The sequence below is a fragment of the Calidris pugnax genome, unplaced genomic scaffold, assembly GCF_001431845.1.
Source record: "Calidris pugnax isolate Ruff unplaced genomic scaffold, ASM143184v1 scaffold225, whole genome shotgun sequence".
Classification (NCBI taxonomy): domain Eukaryota; kingdom Metazoa; phylum Chordata; class Aves; order Charadriiformes; family Scolopacidae; genus Calidris; species Calidris pugnax.
Window position 1 is genome coordinate 2053054 of NW_015091072.1, and position 19724 is coordinate 2072777.

A 19724-nucleotide genomic window follows, 5' to 3' on the forward strand; every position below is an offset into this window, starting at 1 on the left:
GAGTCACTGGAAGTTCACAGAAAGCAGTGCAACCCCGTTCCTTCCCAACATACCTTGAATTTCATGGAGGTAAGTCTGTAGAGGATTTCGCTCATGTTCTCTCGGATGATGGACCACGTGATCTTATTGTCACTCTGGGCTGTGGTTTCTACAGCACGGCGTGCCATGTCATAAAACGCAATCATATTGGAAAGCATTCCCACAGTTTTGTAGAAAGGGCAGAACCTGATGGAACAGAAAAGGATCTGTCAGGCATTTTGGAACAGTTCACAGGACAAGCCTTTGCTCCTGCCTGTATGAATTCTCACACGAAAGAAAGAGCGCTAGCTCACAACAACTCTGAATTCTCACACGAAAGAAAGAGCGCTAGCCTGCTTTACTCCAGGGGCTTTTGGTACCTGCTGTCAAAGGAGAGAGACCACCTCTAGTAAGTCCCACATTTTTAAATAGGTAAATCACAGGCTGAGAGAATCATCCTGAAGTAAGGTTTCTGAAACAGCACCCAAACACCGGGTAAAACAGGGGAGAACAGGAACCACCGCTGTACAGTTCTCATATTTCCATCTGTGCCAATACTAATGAGAAAGGGAAAACACCAGAGCAGCCAACGGAATTCCTCCTTCCTGTTTTGTCCATCATGGGAGCAGGCTTCTCCAAGTAACCTGGGATGACCTGACAGCTCTGCAAGTTTCTTTGCTCACAGGAAAGGGAGTGTTTCTATGACAAGAACACTCCACACACAAAAAGCTCCATTTTTAATGGGTAGATGACTGTCATGGAAGGTACCTCATTATTATTTATACACTACATCATGCTACTTCTGTGCTTCCCTTCTGCATACAAGCAAACCTGCCCTAGTACCTAATCAAAGGCACACACTATTACAGAATGATGTACGTCTACATTTTCAGTGATGAAGTATTCCAAGACCTCCTGATCTGGGGATCAGGCTCCCCATCTCACTCCCAGGCTGGGGAGTGAGATGACCTACAAAAATCCCCTTTGTCAGGCTACTGAAACACAAGGATAGCATGGAAAGAAGCAAAGCAGACAGGGATAACAAGCACTATCTAGGGAAAAGATCCAGTAAATTTTTTGATGGATCAAACTGACTCAAGAATGACGCAACAGTAGCTGAAAGCAGATTCTTGCAGCCCCCCATGCCTTGCTAGAATAAACAGGAAGACTTTGGGTGTTGACTGTGGAAAAAAAAGTGGTCCTCTCCTCCTAAGGAGGACAGGAGGACATGCTTTTGCAGAAATATTGGCTAACTGAATAATAGATGAGGGCCTGAGAAACTCAAAGGGTGCAATTGCATTTGGAAAAGGTCTGCATGCCTTGAGTAAGGCAACGTGAATACACTGTTTGATGGCCTCCCTAAGCAGAGTTCTTCCATTTGTTTATGGTGAGTAAAACTAATTTCTGCACTGTTTGGCTTCTGAGTAGAATAGCTGTCTAAATCCAGATTACAGAGGACTAAGAGGGCAGAGTGGCCAGTCAGAGCTCACCTGTCATAAGGCGTATAACCATTCTGTTGCAAGAAGTCGTCCTTTATCAGCTTGGCAACCTCCAAGGTAATTTTATCTGTTTCTGCCAAGGAAGCCTAGAAAAGTAAGGTACGCGTTAGTTTAGTACTCAAGTCCATGAGGACACGGTATGTCCTGGTCAAGAACTGTTATCTTTCAGTACCTGTTTTCTTCCCACCCTCTTAAGACTCTAGCAGAATTTAGCAGAGTTAAGAATTCCAGCAGAATTCTGTCTTTTGGATATTTATCACTCCCTGCTGTAGAACAGCCAATTTAATTGACAGCCAAATTAAGATGGGCCAAACAGTCAGTAAGTCTACTTTAAGTCTATCTGACAATAAACAATTGCAAGGAAGCTTACTTTAAGATACTGGAAAAGCCACCAGACACAGAAAACACATATAGCTCTGCTAATGAGGAACACTGAAATATCATCTTCCTGCATAAGGAGGTAAATTCATTTTTACCTCCTTTGATCCTTATATCCATGGAAGAAAAACTAGATCTTGGCATGGTAGATCAATAAGTAATTTTAAGAATTTGATACTAGTTTCCCCAGCTACCAATGGGTTTTTCTTCTTTGGCATTCAAGAAAAGTAAAGGAGTTGATGACAACGTCTGTCACACTCTGCAGGACAGGCACAACCCTGCTGCACACTGCTGCTGTCAGCATCACAAGCCACCTTCCTCTGCCTTCATTGTCCTTTTGCTAAAGGGGACAGACTGAGTTTTAGGTACCCTAGTTTGCTTTCTACACAGGAAGTTTGGACCTTCTTTCGTGAGGAGACCAACAGAATTCAGAACTAAAAAAAAAATAAATAAAATCTCTGATTGTGTTTCCACAATTTCCCCTTTCTAAAGGTTTGTTGCAGTTGTTAGCCAAGCCCAGACTGAAAGAAACTGTTAAAGTAACATCTTTGAGAACAAGATCACCAGGTTCCAGTACTACTATTGTGGGAATAATGCCTTGTTACAAGCACTGGCTTATCAAAATCCATTCCACACCAAGGAATTGATTCTACCCTGGCTCTGTAAACTAGTCTTTTAGAACATGTTTTTGTACATAGAAAACTGCAGAGGACCCCAGGATCACCTTTCTTTTTATTTAAAGACACATCTAGAGAGGAGAGCTCTGCTAGGCAAGATCTAGTGAAAGGCCTCATCTCAGTTGGGCTAGAACATCAGTGAATAGGGAGAGCACCAGGACCAAACTTTCTCAAAATAACTGTAGTTAATACATGTTACCAGACACTACCACCACCTCGTAAATCAGCATACCTCATCTGGCCATGATGGGATTAAGTTACTATAAAGTAAGTGCTAGGCACCTGTCAATTATCATCTTTACAGTGCTAAGCTGAAACACAAGAGTTTTCACTTTTGAGAGCTCTCAAGGGAAATCTTCCTGTCCAAGTTCAGCTTTGTCTCCATAACAGTGAAGCGAATGAAGGAAATTAAAGAACGCTTGTAAAATGGAGCCATATGTCATGTCACAGGCTTCCATAGAGAAACCAGGTAATCACCAGTTTTAGAAAAAGCAGATATCACTTCTGTTTCTACAGGCCAGGCTGTAAATGCCAACACCTCTGTTCTGTAGCTGGCAACATGGTTTCTAATAAATTGTAACCCTTCAGATGCCTTCAACTGTAAAGGTAAGTTTGCATCGTTTCTCTTCGAAAGATACTTCCAATAGAATACTATTGTAGATTGCAACAAAGGGCGTTTCATCAGGACTAGAATGTGGAAGAAAGTGAAGTTTCTTAACTTCAGCATTAGATGCCCTGCAATCCAATTTACATGAGAAAAGCAGTGTCAAGCCAAGGTTTACCAAATCTAAAAAAGTATTTGTCATTAGAAAAGTCAAACGTGTAAGAAATTTGGAGTAAAGCACAATTAGAGGCAGGAAAGTCTGACATCTCCCAGTAACCATTTGCCTTTTTTGCATAATGCAGTATCCATCAAGTCTGGGCTAAGACCAGGCAGGAAAGTCTGACATCTCCCAGTGAGCATTTGCCTTTTTTTGCACAATGCAGTATCCATCAAGTCTGGGCTAAGACATGGCCAAAAGCCTGTGCTAGCAGTAAGGAAATGGAGGATGGCTCATTGACACCACACTCCCTCACAGCTGGTTACTCACCTTCCCCACAAGCTGCACGATCTCTGCAAGGTCCTCTTCCTCCTGTAGGATCTCTTTGGCTTTTGTCCTGAGAGGGACAAACTCTGTAAAATGCTTGTCGTAGTACTCGTCCAGGGCACGTGTGTATTTGCTGTAACTGATCAGCCAGTTGACAGAGGGGAAGTGCTTGCGTTGTGCCAGCTTCTTATCCAGACCCCAGAAAACCTGTCAGAAGCCAGAAAGAAAAAACAGTGTTCCAAATAAAAAAATCAACCAAAATAATTGAAGGCAATTAAAAAAAAACAAGAAAGCCAATACAGAATGCAAGTTTGAGCAAATGCAACATGGCAAAGGCTATCACAAATGAAAGCTTCAGAGAGAAAAAGGAAGACTTATGTTAATTTAACTGTAGCAGTGACTTTCAAATACATTTCTCAAAAAACGCGAAAGCTTCAGAGAGAAAAAGGAAAATTTCCCTATGTTAATTTAACTGTAGTAGTGACTTTCAAATACATTTCTCAAAAAACGATGCATCTCTTAAGCTGAGTTTAGCCTTATTCAGCTTGAGACTCCTCATGAGGGAGAAGTTAGCCATAACAAAGACAATACTGGAGTCTAATTAAGCGGAACCCCACTAGATGGAACTCCTTTTACCAAAACAGGGCTGCAACCAGTTGCAAGACATTCGCCCAGTCAGCTGGTCTGAGGATTTTTTCATGGTTTCAGTGGATGTATTAAGAGTGGTTCACTTTCTATCTGAGCTGAGAACAGCCACATTTGAAATGAAGCTCAATGGGCAGCAATGAGGAAGTACATGGATATTCCTGAACAATCAGCATTGGAAAGAATTACTACCTTCACTCCCTCTTCCAAAGGCATCTCAAATACATTGCTTCAGAGACCATCTCGTAAGGTCACCTTTTACACTGTTGGAACATTTTCCAAAGCACCCTACAAAGCTGCCTGTGTCAAATCAAAGCTCTCACACACCAGCCGCTGGCACAAACGCAGTGAAGCACAATCATTTTGAGTTCAACAAAGTAGATAGAAGGGCTGCAACGGTGTGGGACATACCTGAACAATGCCCAGAGTAGCAGATGTGACAGGATCAGAGAAGTCACCACCTGGGGGAGAGACACTGAGCAGGAAGAGATAAGGAAAAGTTATCAGAATTGCATTCACAATTAAAACTGAGGTACCGAACATATGACTGCACAACTCCATGATCACAGAAACCAGAAAAGTCAACAAACAAAACACAATTTCATGTAAGTAACAGATTGCAAACTTCCACTGCAGAAAGTGTTTGACGCATACCCACACAGGTGTAATATCAAGCATTCCATGAAATATAGTTATATATTTCTATATAATATAGTGACTGGTACTTTCACAATTAAAACGGAGGTACCGAACATATGACTGCACAGCTCCATGATCACAGAAACCAGAAAAGTCAACAAACAAAACACAATTTCATGTAAGTAACAGATTGCAAACTTCCACTGCAGAAAGTGTTTGACGCATACCCACACAGGTGTAATATCAAGCATTCCATGAAATATAGTTATATATTTCTATATAATATAGTGACTGGATTGAGAGTACCAAAGTATGATTTCAGTCATTTTAGCTCCAGATAGTAACCCTGGCTTGCATTATCAAACTTATCTCAGTTGGAACAGATTCAGCAAGTGTGCTGATATTTCAGATATTCACCTATACAATAACCACTTCAAATTCATTTAGGCTTGACACCCTCATACATGCCTTCCCAGAGATAAAAAAATAATCTTCAGACCTCAAAACCACAATGCATTTGTGTACACGTTGTAGAGAACAGAACTAAGCAGAGCAAAGACTGGACTCTAGGTGTTCTTGCAGATAATAGAGGCTCTTCTGAAAATGTATTGGGGGGAAATTCACTTTGCCCACAGTATGGCATACAAATCAATACAGCCTAGAAGAATGCCTGAGGACCACATGCTTTTCACAGCCCATCACAGCTTTAGATATGCTGCTTCATGTAATTCTTCTCTGTTTAAGCAGGAGAATCACAATTCATTATGCCTCCGAGCGCACGTACTGCTGCTCTAACTGCCCCTTCTTTCCTGCTCTGAGTATGGTTTGACATAGTTTTCAGTGACAGCTCTAATGACATTCTTCCCTGAGCCATTTGCTCCCATTGCTGCAAGCGACTGCGATTCCACACCTCACAGAACTACCTGTCCACATTCATTCTTTCTGCCCCCACGCACAATTTAGCAGTAGTTCTGGGTGAACAGAGACTAAATATCTACCTACTCATTCACATGTTTTCAGTTCTGCAGTGTAGAGTGACAAGACTTTCTTTTTGTCTGAAAAATAGCTCCTTTGACATACAAAAACACAGAGGAAGAACTGCAGCCAACGCAAAGCAAAGAAATGCAACACTCACGCTCCAACAATGCTGACGCTGCCTTCCCTTTCAGGATTTCCCAGACACTTCACTCTGCCAGCTCGCTCATAGAAAGAGGCTAGACGGGCACCAAGGTAGGCTGGATAACCACTGTCTGCAAATACCAACACACAGAAATTGAGTCAAAGGCTCAGAGTTTAAAGGATGCGTTTACGAGACTAGACTGAGACAAGACTACTCACCAGCTGGCATTTCAGCCAGTCGCCCTGAAATTTCTCTGAGGGCCTCAGCCCATCGGGAAGTAGAGTCTGCCATCATACTGACATGGTAGCCCATGTCCCGGAAATACTCAGAGAGGGTGATTCCTAGAATAAAAAGACAACAGCGTGCTGCAGGGTACAGTTCAGAAAGTAATTCTATGCTCATATGCTGTCACTAAGATGCAAATAAGCCCAATTCTTTAAGCTTACATTTTGATGGAAATAGACACCGAAATTGATTCTTTCTTCCCACTAGACCATGCCCTTGCTGTCTTTGTTTATTTCTTCTCACTCTCCCCATTTTTGCTTATAATCCACTCAGGCTCATCTTACATTCTCATGTATTTCTTTGAAGAGACACAGCAATGTCACTGATGCTACTCTCTGCCTCACTAAAACCACGAACAAAGCCTCTTCTTCTGTAAAATGTCTCCTTCCCTTTCAAATTACCAGAATACAACAGTGAGAAAGGTCATGTTTTATCTTAGTTATCTGACAACTTTGCATAAAAAAGAATTAAAAAAACCCTCAACAACTCTAAGAGGCTGCAAAGTAAAAAAGACAAGCCTGCCAACTCAGAGAGTACTATTCCTGCCCATTAAGTGGCTGTACTTGTCAGCAAAAAACTATTCACAAACAAAAGCTTACATAATTAACACGTGGAGAAAAACTACATGAGAGGTGGTGCAGTAAATTCACCTTCTAAGCAAAATTTATTCAATATTTGGAAATCATTATTATATACAAGCAAGCCAAATTCAGTTAAGATACCAGGACTTTTAGGAAAATTTTTTTCACTGAAATGGTTATCAGACATTGGAATGGGCTGCCCAGGGAGGAGGTTGAGGCACCATCCCTGGAGGTGTTCAAAAGACGGGTTGATGTAGTGCTGGGAGGTATGGTTTAGTGATGGTGTTGCTTTTTGTTTGTTGTGCGGGTGTCTATTTTTGTCAGTTAGGTTGACGGTTGGACAAGATGATCTTTAAGGTCCCTTCCAACCTAGAAGATTCTGTGATTCTGTGACTTCGTGCAGACAAGGTGCAAGAGGGTTGACTTCTGAAACTAAGCAGGTTTCTTGGTACTGACCATCTCAGGAACAGAAAATATTAGAGCATTGTGGCTTGCTCTGCACAAACAGCTTTTTCCAGCCTCCTGTAAATCTTACCAGTATAGATAGAGGCTTCTCTGGCAGCCACAGGCATGTTGGAGGTATTTGCTACCAGAGCTGTTCTCTTCATGATGCTTTCTACCTTGCCATCAACTTCCATTGTTAACTAAAATGCAAGAAAAATAACAAAAAAGGTAACAGTAGCAAGGGTTTTTTTTGTTTATTTTTTCTTTTTTTTTTATTGTATTACTTGTATTATCAGAATACTCTCACAGCTACTCTACCAAGAGCAGAGACTATATTCAAGATTTCAGGATACTATGCTGGTTTGCCTTCCAGATTGCACACAGAGTAACTCTTTAATGTACATGCCTCAGCCTCATCTCAGCTTCTGCAACTGGCACATCCCTATTGATCCCATTCAAATGAGCAATAACAAATGCATTAGGAAGTACATTATCCTCTCTCACCTTACTCGACTGGAAAAGCCAAAAACCTTAGCCTCCTGTCACAGGTCTGCTAGGAATCGGAGAGTTTTTTGTTCCCACTCACCTACACTGATCTGAGTTTGTCTTTGACAACTGGACATAAAACCACATACATAACCCAGGTGTAGTGAAAGGTAAGGTGCTTATAATGGTGCTAAATTACACTCTGGCACTCATTTTGGCTTTATTTTAAACAAGTTAGAAGGTACACCCTAAAACTAGCCCTGATGTTCATTAAGGGACCACTGAAGTCATTCTTGAACAAGCCACAAGGAATTTCTGCTACTACAGCCAGAAATTACAGCTGGAAGGCAAGCACATAATTTCAAGCCACTCTACCAATACGATATTTCATTCAGTCACAATACCAGTATAATAGCAAGTCCTCCCAAGAAGGTTTACTCTCTGTGAATTCCCCATACTAACCTCAGGGAAATCTCTCAGTACTTCAGACATTTCATTTCCTCTTTCTCCACAGCCTACATAAATGATGACATCACTGTTGGAGTATTTTGAGAGAGACTGTGAGATCACAGTCTTCCCACAACCAAACGCCCCGGGAATCGCTGTTGTACCCCCTTGTACACACCTGAGTAAAGAAAAAGGACTCTGATTTGCAAGGCACTCAAAAACCAGCTCTCTCCCATCATAAAACATGTTTTCCAATAAAACTCACAAATTAAAAGCAGAGTGACAGGAGTCACATTCCTTGTTCTGGGCAAGAAGCAAAGAGGTATTTTACTAAACCAAGAGACTGAGGGAATAATCTATCCTTTTCTTCTACTGCCCTTGAGGCACATGAGTTAAGCTGGTACAACAGCTAGGCTTTCAGGCTTGAAATATAGCAGTTTTCACAGCTGGAAGCACCGATGGAATGCAAATGCTAAGAAAAGAACAACTGCACTTAGTTGTGCATTGTAAGAATAAGCAGCACGGTATTTTAGGACCAAAGTTACTAAATTTAATGTCCTGAAAGTTAGCTGCTTAAATGAGCGTTACAGTTAAGTGCAACCGTTTTTATAAGTGGTGACCTCAAAGTCATTGGGAACTATGCATCCTCAAGACCATGGAAAGTGATCCTACTTATGTGTCCAAATGGAGGTATCAAGCTTGAAGGTTCTAGACTTTCTGTAGATTTGGCATGATTATGTTAAGTTTATGCTTGTCCATTACCTTCTAGATTAATGCATTAGAACTATCTTGTTAGATTTCATTAGATTCCTTTTTCCACTAGTAGCTCTGCCTGTCAAATATAGAAATATGAGGAATTCAGCTAAATATTTTTTTGAGATTATGCTGTGATACATAGTGAAAGCTTGGGGTCTGTTTGCCCTTAAAAAAAAAATAATACTTAATGCCTCCTCCCTCTGCTTCCCCCTCAGAAAGAGAGATTTCGTACATGCTAGAAAATAAAATATAGTACTTACGGGAAGAGGGCATCCAGGACTCGCTGACCAGTTAATAAAGGATGATTGGCTGGTAACTTCTCAGTAACAGGACGGACTTGACGTACTGGCCAGACTTGGACCATAGTGAACTTCTCCTTCACACCTTCAAACTCCAGCTCTAAGACAACGTCCTAACAGACAGCACCAGACATCTGAAGTAAGCAAAGAGCTGCACACCGGACCAGCATGCAAATTCTCAACTACTTTGCACAGCTACTTCTTTGACACCACCACAGATTTCTCAGCATCTCAACACACTATCACCCCCTCTCAAGGGAAGGCTTTTTCCCCATATTTGCAATGCTACCGGGGAAAAACAGTGCAAGATGAAGCTTCAACTAAAAATATGCTTTTGAAGGGTAACTGGATTTTACAAATTCATAAGATACTGTAGGTCTCCACAGAGATCAGCAAACATGGCATACTCAAGTGCCATTGGGAAGCCCTATATGTAAAAAGTAATTGCACGAGGTAATCATGTAATGCCTGCAGACAGGGTAGCAGAAATGATCATGATAACTCAGAGATCTTGTTGCACTTTCTAGTTGGCATCATGCAGAACAGGAAAAAGTACATCAGCCTTACGAAAGAGACATGGAATACACCATAAATGCTGTTTGAGAAGACTTACTGAAGTGTCATAGTTTCCTGGCGGAGCAATGTATGTAACTGTACCCCTGTTCCGTGGGGGCAGCATGATTTTGTGTTTGATAAGGGAGTTTTCATTCACCACACCATAAATATCTCCACCAGTGATGTGGCTGCCAACCTAAAATCAGAACAGGTCTATTAGTTATAAGTGAGAACACCAGTTCTAAAAAAGAACCTTGACAAAGAACTGTATAAAATAACTATAGCTATTAAGTCTAGCACTGTGATTACTCCCTTTATAAATGCATTGTTACAGCACAGTGGCCCATTTACATAACTCATTACACTAACAGCACATTGCTAGGAATACTATCTGGGTTCAGGCGCCTTTCAAGGCTCAGACAGTAGCAATTACTGACTGATGCAAGGAATTTTCCTCATTTCTTTTATACCTCTCAGCTTAATGCGTTAATTAGAAAAAGGATAGCATACGCTAACCTGTAGGGTTGGAAAAGAAGATGCCACCAAGGGCTAAAGCCGTGACATTTTCCAGCTCCTAAGGCTATCTTTACCATTTGGGAAATGTGTGCTGCAACCATTCCTTTTGCTCAGGTAACACCTGCTCCTGCTAATGCTTGTTGCAATTCCATTAGCTTCTTTACGGTTTTGCAAATACATTAAAGCTTTGCAAGTTTCTCATACTCAACAGCAACACACAGTAAGTCACACTGAATAAGTTTTGGTGATCCCTGTCCAAGTCTCACTCTCATACATTGCTACCACCTTGTAGCACCCCTTTTCACAAACTTAATACAGCATCAACCATAGCTCCTAGCAGTCATTGGCACTCTGCTCCAGCTCCAAGCTCTGGGTGTAGAGGAGCAAGAGGGGACGACAGGCTTGTCAGAACCTACCCGCAGATTTTTGGAAGGCGTGAAGTCCCATTTGACATCTCGGCTCAAAGCTGACACGTTGACACCTCTAGGGATATAGATACTTTTGGTCAGAGTGCTGATGTCTGAGAGAGGCCTCTGGATACCATCAAAAATAGCTCCCATAATGCCAGGCCCTAGTTCCACTGACAAGGGTTTGCCAGTACGGAGTACAGGATCTCCTACAGAGACACCAGCTAAAGATTTGCTGAGGAAAAGTTCATCGAGAGAAAGGGAAAGAAATGGGCCAGAAAGCATCACATTCACAACATCATGCTCTTACCTGACTTTAAGGTAAGATTTTCATTACTATATCATGCATCATCATTTGAGAAGCATGTAGATTTCTAACACTAAACTCAAGCTGAAACTGCTAAAGCAACAAAGTTCCTCATTCTCCAGAGAAGCAAACTACGGGTAAAAGTTTTGCTTTACGATCATTAGTTCAAGTCAACTATATGGATGAGTTTACTGGAGTGCTAGACAGCAGGATGGTAAAATGTCAGGCATTTTTTAAATTTTCAAACCTAGAAAACAGGTTTGATTGTTAAAGTCAGACAATGTCACAAAAGACAAAATTTTTCACTTTAGAATTTGTTAGAAAGCATAAATGTTTTGACCTTGAACCTTGCACGGTCTTTTTCACAGCAGTCTAATTGTAAAGGGATTTTATCGGAGACCGGCATTATTTCCCTCTCTGATATCAAGTTGTCCAGTCTACACACTAAGCTCCAAAGATGAACAATGGACTTCTCTGCAAATGGCCAGCAGTTTGGCAAAAAGGCCCTGCTAGAATACAAAAGAAATGCCCAAAACTCTATGCAAGACTCAAGAGAATAAATGCAAGTTGACTTCAGAGAGCCCTATAACAAAGCCCTCTCATCAGGAACCCAAGAGTAAACTACATTCAAAGCTGTTCCATATATTATTGATGGAAGGCTACTAGATATTATAATGATGATGCCATCTAAAATGATGCCATCTTAAATGACAAATTATTAGGTACAGACAGGAGCTAGTCACCAGTTTACCATCCAGCTCCTCAAAAAAAAAAGCTTTGGGAGCCAGCACAGGCTTTCTCCTAGCCCCTAAAGATACACAGAGCCAACTCTTAAATTTAAAAGAATAAGAGAAGAAAAAAAGGTCTGGCTTCAAGTTTTATGACTTCTTTTCTGACATTCTGTCATATACGTGTAATAGAAAATAAATTTTAAGTTAACTAGATTTTAGAATACATGCCACGTCCTAGTTCTGTAAGCACACTGCGGAAGCAAAAATGCACTCTATTACATCTGGCAAAATACTCTACTCAGAGGAAGGCATCCTGCCCGCTGTACATTTCCTACTTAAGTGTTATACAAGCATAGTTTTCAAAAGCAAAGCAAAAATGTAACAATTACTGCTAGGTAGTTTTGTCATTTATGGTTGACATTTGTCAAACAATTTCCTTAAGAAAGAACTGTAATATATAAATTCAAATGAACTTAAATTCTAAGGTACACATTATTTGATTTTCACTTAAATAAAAATAAATGAAAAAAGGTCTCCTCAGTACACAGCCAAGCAAGATAAGATTTATCTCAAAACCATCAGCATTTACAAAAGATGTGCAGAACAGATGTTGCTGCCTGCTGGCATCAAGAGAACCAAACGCCGGTCCCAGTCAGCTTTGTTCATCATCTTCACCCTAATCACCACTGTATTTCTGGACTGCACAGTCTGGCAGGCGCCGAGGGATCAGTGAAAAGGATACATGTTTCTTCATACACCTGCACAGTTGCCAAATCCCCTTCCAGTCGGATAATCTCCCCCACCAGTTCACTGTGGCCTACTCGTACCAGCTCGTACATAGCAGCACCAGCCATGTTGCACGCCGTGACCACTGTAAAAAGACAGGCACATAGACTAATATTTTTTCTGTATCTCAGGGAATTTACTCATCAGAAGTTAGTAAGATCTGCACAGCATAAGCCTGGTATTCACCCAAATCAGAAGCACCTTCTTGATTTCACCAAAGGGATACCTTGACTGCACAAATTTCTAGTTTAACAGCCAAAAGAAAAAGTTTCCCTGTACTTTTCACACTCTGACATTTCTAGTTTAACAGCCGAAAGAAAAAGTTTCCCTGTACTTTTCACACTGTTCCTTTACATTCAATAAGAGGACACTATCAGAATGTAGTAGTTCACAGACAATTCACGCCATAATTTGTCTTATCTGTCTTGACAGATGGCAAATGTTTAGGGTTTTAGAGAAGTAGTGAACTTTGACAGGCACTTCTCCCTTTCAGTTAGCAGGGCCACATTACCCTCTGATTAAATTGAAACATACAAGACAAATGGCACAAGGTCACCTAATACGTGGTAGTTACATAAACCTGTGGTTGAGGACCAGCATCCTTGAGTCACTCAAACTTCTGTTTACCTTGGTAGCATCTGGATGCTCACATAACAAACTATCCCCATGTAAAGACCAAGCCAAGACACCTGCTAAGGGCAAGATATATCCTTGTATCTAGAGTGGCAGATGCCCACAAAGCTTTTAAGGAAACACTATTTTAATATTTTGTTTTGTAGGAAAGTGATGTATATCTTAGGGGCACCTAAATTCACTTTCAACAGATGAAGACTGTTTTGCAACAATTTTTGGGCCTGAAGCCTCCTACTGTTTTCAGTTAGATTTCAGTGGGTCATATGTGAGGCCTAGCTGCTTTAGAATAAAATTTATTATGTCTATTATAATATCAATCTTGCACACAGGGTTCATGTTTACACAAAAGTCCATTTTCCGCTTCTTAGGAAAGAACTGTAACTGTTTAAAATTGGTTTTACATATCACTTCTGTAGTTAAGGAATTGGCAGTTAAAAAACAGGTATTTATTTAGGTAGACTTGAGCCAAGGGAGTTTCTTATTTGACAAATTTGAATTAATCAAATAAGCTGCATTAATAAATATATATGCTATTCTTCTGTTCTCATATTCCCCTGCTTTTCTTCACCTGTTGAAGAGAATGCAGAGGATGCAGAAAAGCCACTAGAGTCTGTATGCATTCAAAAGCTGTTACCATCAGAGCCTAAAGAAACTATTTAAGCTGATAAAGGAGGAGGAAGAGACCTCCTTCTCCCACTTGCACAACTGCCACACTCTGCCACCTTTCCTGACCCCTTGCAGCTCCTTGTGGAGCTCCTCCAGCTTGTGGTAGAAAAACACAGAACAGCTTGACACTGGCAGGGGACTGAGTACTCCAGAGAGCACAGGGTCAAACTGCATTTCAGAAGCTTAACACACTGGGCCTGCAGATTTCTGACCAAGTGGCTTTATCTCATCCAGAAAGCTTCCTACAATTTGTTATTATTATTAATCAGTCTGCTTCTGCACATTACATCTTTAAATAAGATTAATTAGCAGTAACATCTTATTAGTATATTTCTTAATATTTTATCAGACTATACGTCAGTGATCCTTCATGAAAAGCGCACACACACACACACACCCCCCCAAAAAAAAAAGAAAGAGAAAAGGCCCCACCTAGAGTTCTACTACACTTCTCCACTTCCAAGTGAACAAGATTAGCAAGGCACCAGATGAAACAGAAGCTATGATTTCCTTTACAAAATAATACCTACCAGGTCCCGAGACTCCATGGACATAGCCAACAAAAGCCTCTCTGTCCTCATCACGGATTTTGGGTAGCTTGGAAAAGTCCATTTTGCCTGCTCAACTGTACAAAAGGAAAAAAAGAAAAGAGTCAGTTCTGAAGAATACACACATATAATAAGTTCCTCCTCTTCATCCCCTCTGCTTTTTCCTTGCTTCCAGTTAGAAAAAATTCTGAACTGAAGAATTCTGAACTCATATAGCCTGAAGCATCTTAACCACACTGATTTTAAAGCTATAAAAAGTTAAAAAGTAACTCATTTAAACAAACAAAAGAACTAACATCCCCTGTTGCAGAAACACAGGAGTGGAACATCACTCCATAATACGCTTCACAAAACACCGCAGAGTGAAACAGTTGCACTCAAAAAATGCTGGACTATTTTCAAGCCCAATAGCAGGATATTTAAACAATGGAGAATCTTTTCTATCTTCTGTGTCTCATTCATCCTCCTTCAAAAGATGGAGTTTGCCATGACTCTGAGTGACTTCCAGGCTATTATGTGCGGACAGAGTAAGAGAATGTTCTGGGGCTGCTGTACTGCCACCAGTCTCTAAAAAGCAATATTACAAATATTAATTGTAGAAATTCTATTTTTTGCTATCTCAAGCTGCTGAATCAGAGCGTTCAGAGAAAGAAACATACATTTTCACAGGCACCAGCACACAAGCATGCGAGTCCTCTCTACATGCCTCACAGTTAGGTATTATTGCTCTCAGTGAAACCCATGTAGCACTACAGAAGAATTGTGCTAAATAATGGCCAAAAACCTGAACTTGCAACAGTTACACACCAACACCTCTTGCCAGTAACTGTTTAGAGAATCTAAACAACTGGCAGAAGAAAAGCTGTTTTAGAAACAGACCTCTTCAATCCCCGTTTGTCCTGTTATCGGCAGTTGGGCCGTCCTGCTCCTGGTGCCGATAAGAGTATATAATGGTTTGCTTTGTCAGCCCTTACCATGCTTTGCGTTACCTTGGAAACTGATTAGTGTTAGAGAACTGTAAGGCACCTCTCTACCCATTTCTACTGTATTGACACACGTACAATACAGCACTGATGAAAGGTGCGGTATGGCAGCTCTCTGCCTATCAACAGGGCCTATCCAGCAAAAGCCCACAGTTTGGTGATGTGAACCATGTGAGGCATCTGTTGACACTCACAATCTTTCCAAAAAGCCTAAGAGAACCTGGCATCTTCTACAAGGCCTCAAATACAGAGACATACTCAGGCTTGAAAACCTGCCCTGTGTACAATGAGGAAGACAACTACATTGCCACGTTTTTTAGCACCATTAAAGGATGCTTTTCTGCCTGTTCTTCAGGAGCAGTAGGTAGCTGACATCTGCTGTTCTTAAAATCTTGTGACTGTTTTCCAGCGTTTCAATGCTGCATTTTTTAACACAAATCCTCTGCCCCTCAGCCTCTTTACCTATTTAAATGTTTTAAATCAGTGGCTCTGCTCTGTAAGAAAAGGATCTCCAATTATTCCAAACTCCTATTCATCCTGAAGGAATAGCTTTTTGTAGACTCTGCATCTCACTGGAGTGGATTGTGTAACATGGCTACCATTGATTCATTTCACAACAGCCACCCCAACAGTTGATCATGACTCAGTCACCACCAGCCTGGAGTGGAACTGCTAGCTGTTCTCAAGCTCAAAGGCTAAGTCAGATATTCGTTAGATCCCTCTGCTCTCCATAATGATAGTTTTATCCTTTAAGCTGCCTGCTGTTTAGGCCCAGAAGACAATTTTAATTTCACTGCTTCACTGCAAAAGTCTTCTCTGACAAATGGCAGAGGGGAGGCCCTCACAAAGCAATCTGCAGTTCCCTAGCAGCTGGTAAGAGCTGGTTCTGATCAGACTAACCAAACTACCTCATCTTTTTTGCTTTTAACAATTAAAAACATTGCAAAACTCAAGCACAATTACTCTTCATACTGAAAAAAAAGCAGCTGGTCTAATAAATCCACCCAAGACATTTACTTCAACGTACCATGATAAAGAACAATCTCTAGAGTCCTACTGACAAAATCTTCTGTAGAAGAACAATAAAGAAAGAGCTAAACCAAATTCTCATAACCAAACTAGTGATGCTGTTTGGCAATTAGACACTACAGGATCCCATACGAAAGTCAGTTTACAAAGGCAAGGAAAAACAGGAAGAACACTGGCCAGTTTCAATTTAAATTAACTTTTCCTCATATCCAAAACCTGCAGGCCAGCTGACCACCACTTGAAGCGACTGCTTATCATTTAGGGATGCAAATAAGAACCTCAGAACAGTCATTTCACAGTTTAAGTGCCCTCTTGATAGCACCCAGCACCTTCCTCTCTTGTTCCTGTGGCTGCTCTGCTCCCTCTCTCTTCCTACAGCCACCATCCCAAATTACTGGCCAAGAGAACTAAAAGAGAATAGGATTCCTCTGCTAGACCATCTAGCAACATGCCAATAAACCCCGTCTGTCCTGATCTTTAGCATTTGCACCAACTGCTTTTAAACATATACCTATTAACTATTCCAAGCGTAAAAGAAGCGGTGAACTCCTCCTCACCTTTCTTTGTGCCATCTCCTATACCTCCAAACAAAGTGCACAGTTTAAAACCCAGTGCTCACCCAGCCAAGCTGACCTCCTTTTTAAGGGGCTACACATCTTTTAATACTGAATACAAAATAAATAAATAAATAAAGCTGTTACTTGTCTCTGCATAGTTTTCTTGTGCTTTTTTATTACCATTGCAGATTTTCATTTCAGATGGAAAAGTCCTTGAGGGCAGAAATGTTGCTTTACCTACCTACACTGTTAAATGTCTTTACTGTTAGTACTCAGGTAAAATTAAATTCCTTAAAGCACATCAGAATTTGCTAAACATAACATCATGTGTGTGTAGACAGTATGTACTTACCCAAGAAGCCATGGTAGCTAGCCATTTTACTGAGTTCCTGCAGCCTTTCATAGGCCTCTCACCAACACAGGTTATTAGGCACTACATACAATCCACTCCTACAAAGCTTACTAGCACACCTACATAGGGTATTAGGTTAATTTTAATTCCCCTTATGAGCAAAGATGCATCTTATATCCTTTACAACTTAAAATCAGGAATCTTCTTCATCTTAAAGGGTTCAACAATTGATTTTAACCATGTTTTTAAGCTCTAACATGGTCATATTCTGACTAACAGTGCCGGAAATCAAAACATTACTTGCTGCAGAATCATCTCTAACTGAAAGGTGATTTATTAAAGCAATTTTAATGAATTAAACAAGAAAGGGCCAATGAACTGAGTTTTCTATCTTGGTTTCTCCCCAGCACAGCAGTATGGCTACAGAGTAACCCCAAAAATGTAACTGTCCTGCTCTCAATGCCAGAGAAACCTGTTTTCTATTACAGTTCCTTGTTTTTGCTTCAAACATTTGATCAGTCCCAGAATTTACATGATGAACTGCCTTACCACAAAGATCTCTTCAAAATTAAGACTCCAGTTAGATTTTTAGAAAGATCTTTCTTACATCAAGGAAGAAAATCCCTGGCCATTCTATCATATAAACACAGATTCTTACCTTATTTTGCAGAAACAGGGAGGAACAAAAATCCACAGGCCCACTGAAGCAAAGCCAGAATTCAGCAGTTAAGCACCGCCGCTTACAAAATAACTGTCCTTCTCGTGCCCCTACACAGAGGGATGAGAAAGCCTGCTGCAGAGGGGAAAGAAATTTCTGACACACAGCAGAGGCATAACCACCTGACTTGATGAGTCATCAGTCTCTCTCTCTCTCCCACCAGCACCGAGGAATGCCGCAATAGCAAATCAAGCCACCTAGAGCCCAGCTGAACTCCCATCTGTGCCCTCCTTACCGCACAGGACCGAGCAGAAGAAATTAAAAGGAGCATTCAGCATTCACGTTAAGGACCTTTTACAAAGCAAATACTCCCGATGTCCCAAGCGGTACATAAAGCTACATAAAAATCCTTGAAAGATGCATGCTTTCTGCTGGAATCTGTTTACCTACCTACAGTCCTCCAGCGTAATATATCCATGTCAGTGCGTGCTCTGTTCTGGAAGAGCTTAATAGAACAACCGTTTAAGAACAGACAGCACGGGGAGGTGCCGAAGACACTGTAATACTAATTGCTTGAGTATGTAGAACAGGTATTGATTCTTGTCAAAGCAAAGAGTCTTCTGGGACTTACTTCTGCGAATTTAAGAACCCCTTCCCCTAGTCAGCAAAGACATTGATGCCACTGCGCAACATCCAACACTTTAGTGAAAGCAGATTGACGTGCCACTTTGAGTGACAGCTGCTAGAATCTGTTTGTCAAAGATCGACAGGCATTGACATTGTCCTGCATGTCGTACAGAAGACAAGCAGCTATGGGGGCTCTCCCCCAAGAACCTGCATGAGTTGAGGAGTTTCCCCGCAGCCTTCACAACTTCTCAAGGCTATCTTTGCAAGTTCTAGGATTAGCAACACATCAAATTGGCACAAAAGCCTAAAATATACTAACCAAAATTGTAGCAAATAGCACAAGACCAGCAATTCAGAAGCAGCGGAAATACATTAATAAGTCACCAGTGCTAGGATTCTTCTGCTGGAGTAACTTTAAACTAAGATCATAGATTTTAGAATATCTTAAAGAGACTAACATGCTTGGACTTTCTAGGGCAGAAAAATGAAGTCAGAATAGAAGATACATTCAGCATCCAGGAAAACTTAATAGGAACACACAATAAAACTTAGCCAAATCAAGTTTTCCAAAGAAAATCCCCCCTCGTCTTCTTAGTAAAAATGTAGAAGTTACAAGATACTAAAGATCACAACCCACACTGGAGAATCAGCTTCGCATCACATTGGAGTCTTGCTTTAGAATCAAGGCTGCCAACATTTACTGTGTTCACCAGAGCAGACTTTGGTACAGTGCGTAAGTCCCACTGTCCAGCCGTATGAGGATGTGTTGCAAGGGCCTCATAAATAACAGGATAATCACTGCCATACATTTCCTGTAAGTTGGACAGTGTATACTTCCCCTTCCAACATCTGGTATTTTTAAGAGGAAGTATTAAAAAAATACAGTGCCTAAGTTACTAGACGAAGGCAGAAGTTAGGCAGCATATCCCCATCTAGAATCTGAAATATGGTCCTGGAAGGAACAGCACGCCCAGTACCCTTACACAGGTCACTTGGAAGGGAAGTCA

The 19724-nt window shown here is 40.9% G+C and overlaps 1 protein-coding gene across 2 annotated transcripts in view; it reads right to left on the reverse strand.

The window, feature by feature from the left end:
- Positions 1–19724, reverse strand: part of LOC106896894 (V-type proton ATPase catalytic subunit A) — a 27952-nt gene continuing 8228 nt past the window's right edge. Inside the window, exons 1-14 of one of the 2 annotated variants that reach the window (XM_014957178.1) lie at positions 18091–18246; positions 14494–14588; positions 12621–12749; positions 10850–11064; positions 9976–10113; positions 9324–9475; positions 8323–8485; positions 7466–7574; positions 6283–6405; positions 6080–6194; positions 4717–4780; positions 3664–3867; positions 1509–1603; positions 1–225 (exon numbers count right to left, since the gene is read on the reverse strand). In XM_014957178.1, coding sequence (XP_014812664.1) covers positions 15–225; positions 1509–1603; positions 3664–3867; positions 4717–4780; positions 6080–6194; positions 6283–6405; positions 7466–7574; positions 8323–8485; positions 9324–9475; positions 9976–10113; positions 10850–11064; positions 12621–12749; positions 14494–14575 — 1800 coding nt within the window. In that variant the 5' untranslated portion in view covers positions 14576–14588; positions 18091–18246 and the 3' untranslated portion in view covers positions 1–14. Of the gene's footprint in view, positions 226–1508; positions 1604–3663; positions 3868–4716; positions 4781–6079; positions 6195–6282; positions 6406–7465; positions 7575–8322; positions 8486–9323; positions 9476–9975; positions 10114–10849; positions 11065–12620; positions 12750–14493; positions 14589–18090; positions 18247–19724 lie in introns of those variants that run through there. The other variant, XM_014957177.1, reaches the window with a different exon arrangement.